General features: G+C 39.0%; 2 protein-coding genes across 14 annotated transcripts in view; one reads left to right on the plus strand and one right to left on the minus strand.

The window, feature by feature from the left end:
* Nucleotides 1–18,650, minus strand: part of LOC111555128 (RWD domain-containing protein 3) — a 133,756-nt gene that overhangs the window by 70,363 nt on the left and 44,743 nt on the right. For all 13 annotated transcript variants that reach the window (XM_026456514.2, XM_026456510.2, XM_026456519.2 and 10 more), the window contains one exon: nucleotides 5,154–5,227. In XM_026456514.2, the coding sequence (XP_026312299.1) occupies nucleotides 5,154–5,227 (74 nt within the window). The remainder of the gene's footprint in view (nucleotides 1–5,153; nucleotides 5,228–18,650) is intronic.
* Nucleotides 1–18,650, plus strand: part of ALG14 (ALG14 UDP-N-acetylglucosaminyltransferase subunit) — a 251,481-nt gene that overhangs the window by 55,662 nt on the left and 177,169 nt on the right. The gene's annotated exons all lie outside the window — the stretch shown is intronic.

Genomic DNA, 18,650 nt, shown 5'->3' on the forward strand with positions numbered 1-18,650 from the left:
AGCAGCAGTAACCAAGTGGACAGCTGGGCCATGCACTGAATACAGAGGGAAATATGTTGTGCTACTTTAGACATGTTGATTCAATGTGCCACCTAAGAAAACACTTGACTATAATACAGAGAAGTAGGTAATATTAAATACGTTCTTTTCATAGATAAAATGACTGTAATACAGGGATATTAAGTAATTTGTCCAAGGTCTTTGCAACTTGAGTTTATCTGATTCCAAAACTAAGGTATAGCCCCTTATACCAAGATGAGTAAATAGTTAAGAGCTGACACCTTGGGAGGGAAGAATTCACCTGGAGATAAGCAGGAAGAATATCAGTGAGACTCTGTCTTAAAAAAAAAAAAAGAAAGAAAGAAAGAAAGAAAAGGGCTGGGCACGGTGGCTCATGCCTGTAATCCCAGCACTTCGGGAGGCTGAGGTGGGTGGATCACCTGAGGTCAGGAGTTCAAGACCAGGCTGGCCAACATGGTGAAACCCTGTCTCTACTAAAAATACAAAAATTAGCCAGGTGAGGTGGTGGTGGATGCCTGTAATCCCAGCTACTCAGGAGGCTGAGGCCAGAGAACCGTTTGAACCTGGGAGGTTGGGGTTGCAGTGAGCCGAGATCGCGCCACTGTACTCCAGCCAGAGTGACAGAGTGAAACTCCATCTCAAAACTAAATAAATAATAAAATAAAAATTAAACAGAGGCCAGGCACAGTGGCTCACGCCTGTAATCCTAGCACTTTCGGAGGCCGAGGTGAGCAGATTGCCTGAGCTCAGGAGTTCGAGACCAGCCTGGGCAACACCGTGAAACTCCATCTCCATTAAAATACAAAAAGTTAGACAGGTGTGGTGGCATGAGCCTGAAGTCCTAGCTACTCGGAAGGCTGAGGCAGGAGAATTGCTTGAATCTGGGAGGTGTAGGCTGCAGTGAGCCAAGATCACACCACTGCACTCCTGGATGACAGAGCAAGACTCTATCTCCAAAAAAACACTAATGCCAGACCTCTTGATAAAGAGACTAATAAAATTTGTAGCAAGAGAGGCTTCCTCTATGGGATGCTTTTAGCAGAACATACTTAGTCTAGGATTGCTTATGGTAAGTGACCCAGGAATTAATGGATTTATGACATCTGACCCCCTTGAGAATGCCACATAAGCTATGTAACTCAAGATTAAGTGGAGGTGTTTTATCACCAAGAGAGCTCCTTCTATGTAAATGATATGAACTGCACACATCACTTAGAGACCTCACAGGTTCCCATGTGGTCTGCTGGTTAAACAAAAATCTTTCTAAAAAATAAAATTATTTTTTAAAAGAGACCTCACTGGTAATCTTGTTCCAGAGTATACCCTATGCACACAGACCTAGGGAGCCCTGTCAATCGTCCTGAACATCTTCCTGCTTTGCTTGTGCCTCCGATGGCCAGTATCTTCAAAATTATCCATGAGGCTTCACTCAGAGTAAGTGCTCTAACTTATGTGTCTCTGATGTGGAATACTCCCAACTTGCTGTGTTATCCTTGTACTAAATAACAAAAGACAACATATAATCATAGAAGCCTTTCCTGGGTTTTAGATTTTGACTGAGTCTTGAAGGATAAATTTCTCAAAGATGGGGAGAAAATGGAGGATATGAATAAGGGAAAAAATATGAGGAAAACCCAAAGGAACATAAGACAGTAAGGATACAATACTGATTCTAATGAATAATTTTAAAAAAGAGGCTGAAGACATATGGAGCACATCACAGAGAACTTCAGAAGTCAGAGAGAGATGTGTAAACACGATGCAGCTTTCAGTGAAAAAATAAGGTAGTGAAAGTGGAATGTAAGAAAGATGATTCTGGTAATACTGTGAGGAAAGGACTGAGAGAGGGTGTATCTGGAATTAGGGAAGTCAATTACAAGCTACTGTAGAAATTAAACCCTTGCATGTATGGCCAAATGACTTGACAAGGGTACCAAGACTACGCAATGGGAAAAGATAGTCTCTTCAACAAATATGCTGAAAAAACTATATATCCACATTCTAAGAATGAAGTTGGACCCCTATACCATATACAAATATTAATTCAAAATGAATTAAAGACCTACACATAAGACCAAACTATGAAACTCCTAGAAGGAAATATAGGGGGAAGGCTTCAGTATATTAGACTTGGCAATGCTTTTTTGGATATGATACAAAAAGCACAGGTAACAAAAACAAGAACAGACAAATGGGACTTCATCAACTTTAAAATCTTCTGCACATCAAAGGAAACAATCAGCAGAGTGAAAAAGCAACCTATGGAATAGATGAAAATATTTCCAAATCATATATTTGATAAAGTATTAATATTCAGAATACAGAAGAAACTACAACAACAAAATAACCCAATTTAAAAATGGGCAAAGGGCTGGGCTCAGTGGCTCATGCCTGTAATCCCAGTACTTTGGGAGGCCGAGGTGGGAGGACTACTTGAGGTCAAGAGTTCGAGACCAGCCTGGCCAACATGGCCAAACCCCATCTCCACTAAAAATACAGAATTAGCTGGGCATGGTGTTGTATGCCTGTAATTCTAGCTACTCGGGAGACTGAGGCACAAGAATCACTGGAACCCAGGAGGTGGAGGTTGCAGTGAGCCAAGATCACACCACTGCATTCTAGACTGGGCGACGGAGCAAAACTGTATCAAAAAAAAAAAAAAAAGGAAAAAATGGGCAATTAATGTCAACAGGCAATTCTTTAAAGATATACAAATGGCCAAAAAACGCATGAATCAAAGTAAAATGTGAATCAAAACCGCACGACCAGCCAGGCACGGTGGCTCACACCTGTAATCCAAAATTTTGGGAGGCCAAAGTGGGAGGATCGCTTGAGCCCAGGAGTCGGAGACCAGCCTGGGCAACATGGTGAAACTCCATCTCTACAACAACAAATATAAAAATTAGCCAGGTGTGGTGGCACATGCCTAAAGCCCCAGCTACTTAGAAAACTGAGGTGGGAGGATCCTTTGAGCCTGAGAGGTCAAGGCTGCAGTGAGCCAAGATCAGGCCACTGCACTCCAGCCTGGGAACCAGAGTGAGACCCTGTATCAAAAAAAAAAAAAAAAGAAAAAGAAAAATACATGAGATATCACCTCCACCCATTAGAATGGCTACTATCAGAAGAACAGAAAACAGCAAGTGTTGATGAAGATGTGAAGAAATCAGAACCCTTGTGCACTGTTAGTGGGAATGTAAAAAGATGTATGCATTATGGAAAATTGTATGAAGGTTCATCAAAAAATTAAAAGGATCATGATATGATCTAGCAATCCCACTTCTAGAAATATATCCAAAAGAATTCGAAACAGGGTCTCAAAAATATATTTGTATGCCCATGTCCATTCCAGCATTATTCACAATAGCCAAGGGGTGCAAGTAATCTCAATGTCCATGGACGGATGAATGCATAAGGAAACTGTGTTACCCATACAACAGGAATATTACGCAGCCTTTAAAAAGAAGAAAATCCTGTTATATGCTACAACATGATGCACTTCAAGGACATTATAGTAAGCAAAATAAGCCAGGCACAAAAGGATAAACACTGTATGATTCCATTCATATGAATTATGTAGTCAAAATCATAGAAACAGAAAGTAGAAAGGTGGTTGTCTAGTGCCTACAGGAGAGGGAATTGGTGTTTAATGGGCATAGAGTTTCAATTTTGCAAAATGAAAAAGTTCTAAAGGTTTGTTGCACAATAATGTGAATATACTTAACACAACTGAACTGTATTCTTAAAAATGGTTGAGATGGGCCGGGCGCAGTGGCTCACACCTGTAATCCCAGCACTTCAGGAGGCCGAAGCGGGTGGATCACTTGAGGTCAGGAGTTTGAGACCAGCCTGGCCAACATAGTGAAATCTCGTTTCCACTAAAAATAAAAAAATTAGCCAGGCATGGTGGTGGGCACCTGTAATCTCAGCTACTTGGGAAGCTGAGGCAGGAGAATCACCTGAACCTGGGAGGTGGAGGTTGCAGTGAGCTGAGATGGCGCCACTGCACTCCAGCCTGGGCGATAAAGCGAAACTCCATCTCAAAAATAATAATTCACTAGTGATGATTATCAGTATTACGAATTGTTAGTTTAGTTATTTACATTGTATGTATTTAAAATAAAAGTAGTCTTCAAAAAAAAATTTTTTTACAGACAGCGTTTCTCTGTTTTGTCCAGGCTGGATCTCAGCTCACTGGACTCACTGTGTAATCTCTTGGACTCATGCAATCCTTCCACCTTAGCCTCCCAAACAGCTAGAACTATAGGCAAGCACCATCATGCCCAGCTAATTTTTTCTTTTTTTTTTTTTTTCTTTTTGTAGGGATGGGATCTCACAATGTTACCCAGGCTGGTCTCAAACTCCCGGCCTCAAGCGATCCTCCTCTGCCTCAACCTCCCAAAGTGCCGGGATTTATAGACGTGAGCCCCTGAACCCAGGCAAAAGTAGCCTTTTAAATTTAAAAAAATAAAAAAGATTATGTATTTCAATGAGTCACTAGGATAATGTCAATATAAGAATTTGGGGACAGGCAGAAGTTAGTGTCAGGAATATGAGCTAAACCCAAAATGAGTCAGAGTGATATTTGTCCTTTTCCATAAACAGCCCCACTGAATTCTAAGATTCAGTGAATACCATTCAGCTTGCAGTGTACAACATGAAGGGTGAAAGAATGAGCTGTCCTTGAAGTGCACACCATGTTGTAGCATATGACAGGATTTTCTTCTTTTTAAAGGCTGCGTAATATTCCTGTTGTATGGATAACACATTTTCCTTATGCATTCATCTGTCCATGGACATTGAGATTACTTGCACCCCTTGGCTATTGTGAATAATGCTGGAATGGAAATGGGCATACAAATACATTTTTGAGACCCTGTTTCATCATATGGCACCATCGTACTGCAAAGAGCAGGGTTTAAAAGCTAGCACCACCACTTGCTAGCTAGGGAAGCTTGGGTAAGTCACTCTAACCTTTCCAAGGCTCACTTTCCTCATTTGTATGATGGTGATAACAATTCATATCACAGATCCATATCTTTTATATAGTAACTTTAGGATCACAGGAAAAGGTTTTGCCCAAACTAAAAATAAACAGCATGACTTTAAAATAATAAATGATATCAGTAACATACCGCTGATTCACAAAAGGGCTGGAAAGCTCTGCAAGCAGGCGATAATTCCCAATGTATACCAGCACTCCATTTTTCTGAATGATAAACATAAAACACAACGTCAAGGATAACATTCTTAACAAAATTCTCAAATACTGTAGAAATATCCAAATAGCTTCTCAGTATAATATAACAATCAATACCAAAACAGATCAAGAAGTTTTCTACCTTTTACTGTTAAACTGATTTTCTTGGTGAGAATATAGAAAGATCCTTGGAATTCTACAGTATTTTTAAAAAACAGTAAATTATACACTTATGTTCACTTATGTATATAGTGTCCCCTTAATGAAAATAGGCTTCAAGCAGTTGTCTCACGTTAAACAAGTGAACTCTGTAAATAACCATTAGTAATGGCATTTTCAAATTACTGTAGGAAAGAATGATCACAAAGTACTGTGAATTTCAGAAGGTGAGGAGTTTTATAACGATTTAACACCCGACAGGAACTCACTTTATATCCACTACTAAGTGGAAGCACCTTAAAAATCTCAAAAAAGCACTTATCCTAAATAACAATACATAAGCCTGTCAGTAGAGGTATATTTGCACAGTATGACAACATATGCCACTGTGTTTGTTCTGAAAAATATATTTGTGAGTCAGAAGATCCTAGAGCTAAATTTAGGATCTTTGAGACCTTTTTAAATTTAAACATAATACATAATACATTCTACCAATTAAATAATATGAAAAGTTTAGCAGAGTTAGTAAACATTGGAAAGGGAACCAAAAGTATACATTCTAAAAACTTTTAGAATATACTTTAAAAATTGCTACTAAGTAAATGGAGTCACTCCAGCACTTCCAATTAAATATGAATTATGATTACATGCCAAAGAAAATAGTCCTCCCCACCCCAATACATTAAAGTTTAGAAACTATTTTTCTACTGGCTACACCATGCTACCTTCCAAATGAGAACAATATGAAGCATTAAAAAAAGGTGAACTTTGTACTTGATAATTTTTAGTATTTATTCATGAAAATTATTTTAGGGATTCAAAATTCTAAGCTAGATTATAAGAACTATCTTTAACAAGGTTAATCTAAAACTTTTTATAATCACAAATTCATTATCCTTAGGAATACTGGCATGTGTGATGAGGAAGAAGGAAGGAGAGATGGCCAAAGACACAGAAACAGCAGGCAAGAGGAGCACTGAATACATAGGGGGTGACCAACTTTTCAGACAGTCAACCAGGGCACAGCCATACCAGTCCAGAGGCATAACAACGTATGAGAAAGAATTATGCAGAGGTTTTATTACTTTAACACACAAATATGAAGAATAGGTATTTATTTGAAATTATTATTCTATACTAGTTTTCTGTTATAATAAATGCTTTTATTTAAACAAGATGCAAGAAGTGCAGATTAATTTAGATGTGCTTGCCTGTCTTATCCCAGACTTGAGAGACACTGTCTCCTTAGGTGCTTACACATCTCCTCCATCAAGCCTGTATTAGTCTGCTAGTGCTGTCATAACAAAGTACCAAAAACTGGGTGGCTTAAGCAACAGAAATGTATTGTCTCACACTTACAGAGGCTAGAAGTCCAAGATCAAGGGGTTAACAGGATCATGTGCTCTCTGCAGGCACTAGGGAAGAATCTGTTCTAGGACTCTCTGCCAGCTTCCTGCAGTTCCTTGGCTTGTGGCAGCCTAACTCCAGTCTCCACGTGGCATTATCCTTGTGTGCATGTCTGTGCCCAAATTTCCCCTTTTCATAAGGAGACCAGTTATAGCAGATTAGGGGCCCACCATATTTTAATACAAACTCAACTAACTACATCTACGATGACCCTATTTCCAACTGAGGTTACATTCTAAGGTATTGGGAGTTAGGACTTCAACCTATGAATTTTGGAGGGGACACAATTCAACCCATAACAATGCCCGATCCCAAATTCTTTCCTGCCTATTGTGCAATATGTTCTGTATTATCTCCCTAATTAAATTTTATGTGTCTTTCCCTCTGTCTATAACATATCATTATATACTAATATATATAAAATACCACAGATTTCCATATACAATAGTAACTGTCCTTCTCAGTGATGTCTGGGACACTCTGGTGTTGATATCATAACTGTTCTCATTTGCATTATCTGATCTCTCAGAAAATACACAGTATTCACAGTGTGGTAGGTTAAACTAACACTATGTCAATACAAATCACAACAGTTACTCCAATGGGCAAAGTCAATGATAGACTGTTACTGCTCACAATTACAACACACTTAAGTTGCATCAGTGGATGATCCATTACTGTGAACTGCAAATCATAGTTGCCATGATTTTGTTGTATCACAGGAAGGGGTTTCCCAGGCTGCAGGATTTTCAGTGGTAAAATGGTACGACTAGGACAGCTCTGAACAGGCCACTCTCATCTTTGTTTTATTATAAATGCATTTAGGCTGGGCATGGTGGCTCACACAGGTAATCCCAGCACATTGGGAGGCCGAGGCAGGAGGATCACTTGAGCCTAGAGGTTCGAGACCAGCCTGGGCAAACACAGCAAAACCCCATCTCTATACAAAATTTAAAAATAACAAATAATTCATTTTAATGTATATTCAAAATCACATTTGCAGCTAAAAAAAAAAAGCAAAGGGATGAGAAAAGCACAAATGTCTGAGCCCTCTAATTTATTCAGCATAAAGAAGCACTTTAAAGATAATAAGGAACAAATTGCCATTTGCATTTCAAACTCCTTAAGTATTTTGTGTGCTTTTTTAATGAAAAAATTTGGTGCCTTGTTCAAAGTTTAGGTGAGTTTTCTCAAAAGAATTGCTTGGAATATTTAAGAAGTTAAAATAACAAGTAAAGTAAAACAAGACAAATTAAATGTTCTGGTTTTTTTGCTACCTCTGTAGTTAAATTCTATAGTGAATTAGGGCAAGGGAGAACTTTGAAAATAGTACACAACTAAAATATCACTCGAGGGGACAAAAAAATGAAAGGAAAAAGTTATTTTAATGAGATTCTTACTTAAGCCAGACACAAACATCTTAGAAAGGTTTGTATTATGGCTGGGTGTGGTGGCTCATGCCTGTAATCCCAGGAGGAGGACAAAGTAGGCAGATTACGAGGTCAGGAGATCAAGACCATCCTAGCTAACACGGTGAAACCCCATCTCTACTAAAAATACAAAAAATTAGCCGGGCGTGGTGGCGGTCGCCTGTAGTCCCAGCTACTCGGGAGGCTGAGGCAGGAGAATGGCGTGAACCCGGGAGGTGGAGCTTGCAGTGAGCTGAGATCGTGCCACTGCACTCCAGTCTGGGTGACAGAGTGAGACTCTGTCTCAAAAAAAAAGAAAGAAAGATTTGTATTATTATAATCCCTCACTAAGATAAATTCATGTATATAATAAACATGAAACATTAAAAAAATTATAGGTGAACTTTTTACTCCTTAAGGATAATTTCTCTCATTCATAACACTGACTTTCTCCCCTCAAAGGTGATTTTTTTTCTGATCTATTTTTCCTAACAATTCTCTTTAGTTGTTCTAAGTCTATGGCATTCTACATAACTACGTTCAATGTTTAGAGAACATGACAGACCAGACTGCTGCAAAATGTTATTAGTTAATGTGTTCCTAAGGTCAGCCAAAATTCTTGCTAAATTTCTTACTATATCCTTCAAATAAATACTTTTTCCACAGATGAGATCAAATACCAAAATTTATTTTTATACAACTTATAAAGTATTTTAAAGCAGACTCCCCCCAAAGTCATGTAAAATATCAAAATACTATAGCAGCAACAGCCTGAGCCTTAATTAAACTTTAAAAACTATTTTAGACTGGGCGCAATGGTGCACACCTGTAGTCTGACTCAGCTACTTGGCTAAGGCAGGAAGATCACCTGAACCCAGAAGTTTGAGGTTGTGGCTGTAAACTGTGATCACACTACTGCACACCAGCCTGGGTGACACGGCGAGACAGTTTCTTAAAACAAAATTTTAAAAGATTCTAAAAATTTCTCTCTAGTTAATATTAACTTTAAAAATTAAAAAAAAATCACAAAATATACTATAAGACCTTTTTTGAGAGTTTAAAAGATTACTTTTTCCAACTCCTTTCATATTGGTAAAGAGTTAAAAGTATTAACCAAAGTACCAAATTAATATCAGATAAAACTTGACTTCATGATTTTCATTAAGTACTAAAAGAGTCACTTTTAGTCAAAAATGGTAAATCTGGTGTTATGTTCATCTAAACAACTTTGACCAAAGTGCAAATTTTACTTTGAGGAAACTGTCACTTGAATTTGAAAAAAATTGGGCATAACATCTTGGCCCTTCTCATTCCTCTCTCCTCTTCCCAAAGAGAATGCTTAGTTCCAGTATTTCTAGCCCAGTGGTTCTTGTGTAGTTCCCAGATAAGAGCATCAGCATGACCTGGGAACTTGCTAGATATGCATATTCCTGGGCCCCATCCAAGACATACTGAATGGGAAACCATGACGGGTGGGACCAGCAGCTGTGTTTTGCAGGCCCTCCAGGTGATTCCAAGGTATACTAAAGTGAGAGAAGTGCTTTCCTAGTCTAGAAATTGCCAGCCATCTATATAAGCCCCAAGGAGCTAGCTCCCTATTTCTCAGAAACCGTGCTGAGCAAAGGTTTATAAACACCTACCCCAGACTGCACAGCTCTTAAGGTGGACCTGCTACATTCCTCTAGAACAGTTTTTCCTGACCCCTTAACTCTTAGCTGGGAGAACCCCCAGTCAACTGTCTCCACAGATGTCTCTGTTTATCTATTAAAGTACTTAGCTCCTTGCAAATATCTACATTTCCTGTTCCTTATTCACTACTCTATCCATAAAGCCTCACACAGTGCCTGGTCCATGTTTCCTGAGTTAAACCTTGCCTTCTCACTGCTGTTAAGCAAGCACATCACCTCTAAAGTCAAAATCCCATGAGTCCTTCAGGCCTATTTCTGAGTGGGAGGGAGGATTATCAGAATATTAGCCTTTGGCTGGACGTGGTGGCTCATGCCTATAATCCCAGCCTTCAGGAGGCTGAGGCAGGAGGATCATTTGAGCCCAGCCAGGGCAACATTAGTGAGACCCTGTCTCTTAAAAAAAGAAAAAAAAAAACAACACTCACATTTCATTCCAAAAGAAAAGAAGAAAATCATCCAGATTTTAATCTCAGAAAGATATCAGTGGAACAGAATTAGAAGTTATCAAACTTGTTATGAGAAAATAAAAATGTCTGAATCTCCAAACATTGATACATTTAGATTTAGTGAAGCAAGGCTGGTAAAAGTGGGTGAGCATGCAGAAGAAGTAGGGGAATGTAGGGCCCATGTAAGAGAAGTAAAACATCTAGAAGCAGATAGTTAGTGGGCACACTAGCAAACTAAGGAGCAATAAGATGTAGTCTAAAAGAAAGACAAACCAGGGTTATAGCTCTGCCCTTACTAGCCGTGTGACCTTGTGCCTATTACTGAACTCCTCTGATCCTACTCCAAGAAATCTATAACAAAGGGTTAATACTTTTAAACTGGGTGGAGCCCACCACAGCTCAAGGAGGCCTGCCTGCCTCTGTAGACTCTACCTCTGGGGGCAGGGCATAGCTGAACAAAAGGCAGCAGAAACTTCTGCAGACTTAAACATCCCTGTCTAACAGCTTTGAAGAGAGTAGTGGTTCTCGCAGCACAGAGTTTGAGATCTGAGAACAAACAGACTGCCTCCTCAAGTGGGTCCCTGACCCCGAGTAGCCTAACTGGGAGGCACCTCCTAGTAGGGGCCGACTGACACCTCATACGGCTGGGTGCCCCTCTGAGACAAAGCTTCCAGAGGAAGGATCAGGCAGCAACATCTGTCATTCTGCAATATTTGCTGTTCTGCAGCTTCTGCTGGTGATACCCAGGCAAACAGGTCTGGAGTGGACCTCCAGCAAACTCCAACAGACCCGCAGCTAAGGGTCCTGACTGTTAGAAGGAAAACTAACAGAAAGGCCATCCACACCAAAGCCCCATCTGTACATCACCATCATCAAAGACCAAAGGTAGATAAAACCACAAAGATGGGAAAAAACTAGAGCAGAAAAGCTGAAAATTCTAAAAATCAGAGCAGTTCTTCTCCTACAAAAGAATGCAGCTCCTCGCCAGCAACAGAACAAAGCTGGATGGAGAATGACTTTGACAAGTTGAGAGTAGAAGGCTTCAGACTATCAGTAATAACAAACTTCTCCGAGCTAAAGGAGGATGTTCGAACCCATTGCAAAGAAGCTAGAAACCTTGAAAAAAGATTAGACGAATGGCTAACTAGAATAAACAGCATAGAGAAGACTTTAAATGACCTGATGGAGCTGAAAACCATGGCACAAGAACTACCTAACGCTTGCACAAGCTTCAGTAACCAATTCAATCAACTGGAAGAAATGGTATCAGTGATTAAAGATCAAATGAATGAAATGAAGTGAGAAGAGAACTTTAGAGAAAAAAAGAGTAAAAAGAAATGAACAAAGCCTCCAAGAAATGTGGGATTATGTGAAAAGACCAAATCTACATCTGATTGGTATACCTGAAAGTGACGGGGAGAATGGAACCAAGTTGGAAAACACTCTTCAGGATATTATCCAGGAGAACTTCCCCAACCTAGCAAGGCAGCCAACATTCATATTCAGGAAATATAGAGAATGTCACAAAGACATTTCCTCAAGAAGAGCCAACTCCAAGACACATAATTGTCAGATTCATCAAAGTTGAAATGAAGGAAAAAAATGTTAAGGCAGCCAGAGAGACGGGTCGGGTTACCCACAAAGGGAAGCCCATCAGACTAACAGCGGATATCTCGGCACAAACTCTACAAACTAGAAGAGAGTGGGGGCCAATATTCAACATTCTTAAAGAAAGGAATCTTTATATCCTTCCTTTATAAAGAAAGGAATCTTTATATCCCAGATTTTCATATCCAGCCAAACTAAGCTTCATAAGTGAAGGAGAAATAAAATCCTTTACCGACAAGCAAATGCTGACAGATTTCGTCACCACCAGGCCTGCCTTACAAGAGCTCCTGAAGGAAGCACTAAACATAGAAAGGAACAACCAGTAACAACCACTGCAAATGCATGCCAAATTGTAAAGACCATCGATGCTAGGAAGAAACTGCATCAACTAATGGGCAAAACAACCAGCTAACATCATAATAACAGGATCAAATTCACATATAATAATATTAACCTTAAATGTAAATGGGCTAAATGCTCCAATTAAAAGACACAGACTGGCGAATTGGATAAAGAGTCAAGACCCATCAGTGTGCTGTATTCAGGAGACCCATCTCACATGCAAAGACACACATAGGCTCAAAATAAAGGGATGGAGGAAGAGCTACCAAGCAAATGGAAAACAAAAAAAAAGCAGGGGTTGCAATCCTAGTCTCTGATAAAACAGACTTTAAACCAACAAAGATCAAAAGAGACAAAGAAAGCTATTACATAATGGTAAAGGGATCAATTCAACAAGAAGAGCTAACTATCCTAAATATACACGCATCCAACACAGGAGCACCCAGATTCATTAAGCAAGTCCTTAGAGACCCACAAAGAGGTTTAGACTCTCACACCATAGTAATGGGAGACTTTAACACCCCACTGTCAACATTAGACAGAAGGTTAACAAGGATATCTAGGACTTGAACTCAGCTCTGCACCAAGAGGACCTAATAGACATCCTCAGAACTCTCCACCCCAAATCAACAGAATATACATTCTTCTCAGCACCACATTGCACTTATTCCAAAATTGACCATATAGTTGGAAGTAAAGCACTCCTCAGCAAATGTAAAAGAACAGAAATTACAACAAACTGTCTTTCAGACCACAGTGCAATCAAACTAGAACTCAGGATTAAGAAACTCACTCAAAACTGCTCAACTACATGGAAACTGAACAACCTGCTCCTGAATGACTACTGGGTATGTAACGAAATGAAGGCAGAAATAAAGATGTTCTTTGAAACCAATGAGAACAAAGACACAACATACCAGAATCTCTGGGACACATTTAAAGCAGTGTGTAGAGGGAAATTTATAGCACTAAATGCCACAAGAGAAAGCAGGAAAGATCTAAAATTGACACCCTAACATCACAATTAAAAGAACTAGAGAAGCAAGAGCAAACACATTCAAAAGCTAGCAGAAGGCAAGAAACTAAGATCAGAGCAAAACTGAAGGAGACAGAGACACAAAAAAGCCTTCAAAAAAATCAATGAATCCAGTAGCTGGTTTTCTGAAAAGATCAATAGAATTGATAGGCCACTAGCAAGACTAATAAAGAAGAAAAGAGAGAAGAATCAGATCAACACAATAAAAAATGATAAAGGGGATATCACCACTGATCCCACAGAAATACAAACTACCATCAGAGAATACTATAAAGACCTCTATGCAAATAAACTAGAAAATCTAGAAGAAATGGATAAATTCCTGGACACATACACTCACCCAAGACTAAACCAGGAAGAAGTTGAATCCCTGAATAGACCAGTAACAGGCTCTGAAATTGAGGCAATAATTAATAGCCTACAAACCAAAAAAATTCCAGGACCAGAAGGATTCACAGCCAAATTCTACCAGAGGTACAAAGAGGAGCTGGTACCATTCCTTCTGAAACTATTCCAATCAACAGAAAAAGAGGGAATCCTCCCTAACTCATTTTATGAGGCCAGCATCATCCTGATACCAAAGCCTGGCAGACACACAACAAAAAAAGAGAATTTTAGACCAATATCCCTGATGAACATCAATGAAAAAATCCTCAAAAAAATACTGGCAAACTGAACCCAGCAGCACATCAAAAAGCTTATCCACCATGATCAAGTTGGCTTCATCCCTTGGATGCAAGGCTGGTTCAACATATGCAAATCAATAAACATAATCTATCATATAAACAGAACCAAAGACAAAAATCACATGATTATCTCAATAGATGCAGAAAAGGCCTTTCACAAAATTCAACAGCACTTCATGCTAAAAACTCTCAATAAACTAGGTATTGATGGAATGTATCTCAAAATAATAAGAGCTATTTATGACAAACCCACAGCCAATGTCATACTGAATGGGTAAAAACTGGAAGCATTCCTTTTGAAAACTGTCACAAGACAGTGATGCCCTCTCTCACCACTCCTATTCAACACAGTGTTGGAAGTTCTGGCCAGGGCAATCGGGCAGGAGAAAGAAATAAAGGGTATTCGATTAGGAAAAGAGGAAGTCAAATTGTCTCTGTTTGCAGATGACATGATTGTATATCTAGAAAACCCCATCGTCTCAGCCCAAAATCTCCTTAAGCTGATAAGCAACTTCAGCAAAGTCTCAGGATACAAAATCAATGTGCAAAAATCACAAGCCTTCTTATACACCAATAACAGACAAACAGAGAGCCAAATCATGAGTGAACTCCCATTCACAATTGCTTCAAAGAGAATAAAATATCTAGAAATCTAACTTATAAGGGACGTGAAGGACCTCTTCAAGGAGAACTACAAACCACTGCTCAACGAAATAAAAGAGGACACAAACAAATGGAAGAACATTCCATGTTCATGGATAGGAAGTATCAATATCATGAAAATGGCCATACTGCCCAAGGTAATTTATAGATTCAATGCCATCCCCATCAAGCTATCAATGACTTTCTTCACAGAATTGGAAAAAACTACTTTAAAGTTCATATGGAACCAAAAAAGAGCCTGCATTGCCAAGACAATCCTAAGCAAAAAGAACAAAGCTGGAGGCATCATGCTACCTGACTTCAAACTATACTACAAGGCTACAGTAACCAAAACAGCATGGTACTGGTACGAAAACAGATATACAGACCAAAGGAACAGAAAGAGCCCTCAGAAATAATACCATACATCTACAACCATCTGATCTTTGACAAACATGACAAAAACAAGCAATAGGGAAAGGATTCCCTATTTAATAAATGGTGCTGGGAAAACTGGCTAGCCACATATAGAAAGCTGAAACTGTATCCCTTCCTTACACCTTATACAAAAATTAATTTACGATGGATTAAAGACTTAAATGATAGACCTAAAACAATAAGAAACCCTAGAAGAAAACCTAGGCAATACCATTCAGAACATAGGCATGGGCAAGGACTTCATGACTAAAACACCCAATTAAACTAAAGAGCTTCTGCACAGTAAAAGAAACTACCATCGGAGTGAACAGGCAACCTACAGAATGGGAAAAAATTTTTACAATCTACCCATCTGACAAAGGGCTGATATCCAGAATCTACGAAGAACTCAAATAAATTTACAAGAAAAAATCAAACAGCCCCATCAAAAAGTGGGCAAAGGATATGAATAGACACTTCTCAAAAGAAGACATTAATCAGCCAACAGACACATGAAAAAATGCTCATCATCACTGACCATCAGAGAAATGCACATCAAAACCACAATGAGATACCATCTCACACCAGTTAGAATGGTGATCATAAAAAAGTCAGGAAACAACAGATATTGGAGGGCATGTTGAGAAATAGGAACACTTTTACACTGTTGGCAGGACTGTAAACTAGTTCAACCATTGTGGAAGACAGTGTGGCAATTTCTCAAGGATGTAGAACTAGAAATACCATCTGACCCAGCAATCCATTACCGGGTATATACCCAAAGGATTATAAATCATACTGCTATAAAGACACATGCACACATATGTTTATTGCGGCACTATTCACAATAGCAAAGACTTGGAACCAACCCAAATGTTCATCAATGACAGACTGGATTAAGAAAATGTGGCACATATACACCATGGAATACTATGCAGCCATAGAAAAGGATGAGTTAATGTCTTTTGTAGGGACATGGACGAAGCTGGAAACCATCATTCTCAGCAAACTGTCGCAAGGACAGAAAACCAAACACCACATGTTCTCACTCATAGGTGGGAACTGAACAGTGAGAACACTTGGACACAGGAAGGGGAACATCACACACCGGGGCCTGTTGTGGGGTCGGGGAAGGGGGAGGGACAGCATTAGGAGATATACCTAATGTAAATGACGAGTTAATGGGTGCAGCACACCAACATGGCACATGTACACATATGTAACAAATCTGCACATTGTGCACATATACCCTAGAACTTAAAGTGTAATTTAAAATATTAATTAATTAATTAATTAATTTTTTTAAAGTATCAAGAGGCCAGGGGTAGTGATTCATGCCTGTAATCCTAGCACTTTGGGAAGCAGGAGGATCACTTGAGCCCAGTGGTTTGAGACCAGCCTGGGCAACATAGGCTGACCCCATCTCTACAGAAAATTTTTAAAAATTAGCCAGGTATAGTGGTGAATGTCTGTGGTCCCAACTACTCAGGAGGCTGAGGCAGGAGGATCACCTTGGCCCTGGGAGGTCAAGGCTGCAGTGAGCCCTGACAGTGCCACTGCACTCCAGCCTGGGCAACAGAATAAGACTCTGTCTCAAATAAATAAATAAATAAAATAAAAATTAAGTATCAAGGGATGCTGTAGGACCAGAAATAAGAATACTTAAAGTTTTAAAAGGCACTGAGAGACAACTATCATTCCCTAACTACATTGGGAGGAAGAAGGGAAGACCAATAGAGGTATGAACATTAAATTCTTGTCCACCATAGCAAGAAAATACTATCTAACATCATTACCCAACATTGACAAATCAAGATGTGGACAGTCTCTGAACATGGCCACATAAATTCCTTCCCTCCCTGTATGTGCAACATGTTCCTCATATCAAGAGGTGGTCTTATTTCCCACCCTTAAAGCTGAACTGCCGTTAGCAACTCACTTGTTAAATAGAATATATTGGAATTACCTATGTAGTGAGTCTTCTGAAGCCACGTCCTAAGAAGCCTTGCAGCTTTCTCCAGGGTCTCTTGGAACAATCACTCTTGAAATGTTCTTCAGAATACAGTTAGGAGGCTGTGAGAAGCCCAAGCTACATGGAAGGACCACATATAAATACTCTTCCACTGAACTCCTACCAATGAGCCTTTAGATAATTCCAGCCTTGGCTGCCATTTAACAGCACCCACATTAGACATCAAGCAAGACTGCCCAATTGGCTTGCTTTCTCCTTTCATTTTTTAAAAATATAATTAAGAACTCATGAGTCAATGGATTTCAATCAACCACAGTCATTATTCTAATTGATAATCAAAATGTCACATTTTAAGCCAAAAGAAGAGCCTTCATATTGGATCTTGTGTCCTTTTGACACAGTCCCATTAGTCTGTGATAGGCTCCTTGCTTTCTGACCCAAGATTGCCACTTCAATATGTAAAATGAAAATTTACATTTTCGCTTACAACAAAAACTTACATGTTATATATTTATATGAGAAATGCTGTTTTTGATATATGCATATACACGTATGCATATAGGAAAAAAGTACATTCCTCAATGTAACTGTTAAGTAAGTAAATAATATAATAGTTATATAGGTTGTGAGATTGGGGCATCATTTTTTCTTTTTGCTTGTCAATGTTTCCTAATCCTCAAATAAAAACGAATTACCTAAAATAACTTTTTTAAATAGACTCTGCTAAAACATTATTTATCTCAGTTTTTTATTTACAATATTGCTTTTAGGGAATATTGCCTCCAATACTGCTTTTGGAAACCACTGATTTCCAAATGCATTCTTTTATGGTTCTCTTTCTACCTTCTGAGTTCTCCTTTGCCTGATCATCCTTCTTCTGGTCCCTGACCCTGACTGCACTGCCCTTTACACAAACCTTCATTTCTAATGGCATATCAGCCACTTTCTCCTGGGATAGCCATGCATCTCCAAAAACCTCTTAACATCTAAAAGTATCTCTCCAAACTGCTTCTCCCATTTCCTTCCATGGTGTCATCTTCCTCTAGTGCTCCGGATCATTTTGGTCTCTTCTTTCCCTTCCTTCTCTGAAATCCAAATTAGATACTGTGCTCTACTCACTGCAAAGTGACTCAGATTTGTTTCTTCCTCATTAATACAATCACCGCTATAACCATCAAAATTAGCTTCTTTGTAATCTGTCACCTATATTATTTCAATCACCTCCTAAAAGATACCCTCTTTCCCAATCAGATTTTTTTCTGCATATCACCATCAGCTTTATCTTTCTAACATGCCAATTATATCAAGTTATTTTCTGGCTAAAGATCCTACAACTATTCCATGAAAAGCAAAAATGCAAGGCTAGTGAGTTAGAATTTTCACTCCATCTATCGGCTGGCCCTATCTTACTCATCCAAATGTACAACCATCACCCATGTCTACGCAAATCCCATACCCTGACAGCCTAAGTCCTCAAGATCACCCATGAAGATCTGACATCTCCTCAGTGACTTTCCTCAAAATGTTTTCTGACCTAGGAAGCCTTTCCTACTTTTTTTCCAACCTAAATATGCTTTTTTTTTTTTTTTTTTTTTTTTTTTTTTTTTTTTTTTTTTTTTT

Source organism: Piliocolobus tephrosceles, chromosome 1 (assembly GCF_002776525.5).
Source record: "Piliocolobus tephrosceles isolate RC106 chromosome 1, ASM277652v3, whole genome shotgun sequence".
In the NCBI taxonomy this organism is placed as follows: domain Eukaryota; kingdom Metazoa; phylum Chordata; class Mammalia; order Primates; family Cercopithecidae; genus Piliocolobus; species Piliocolobus tephrosceles.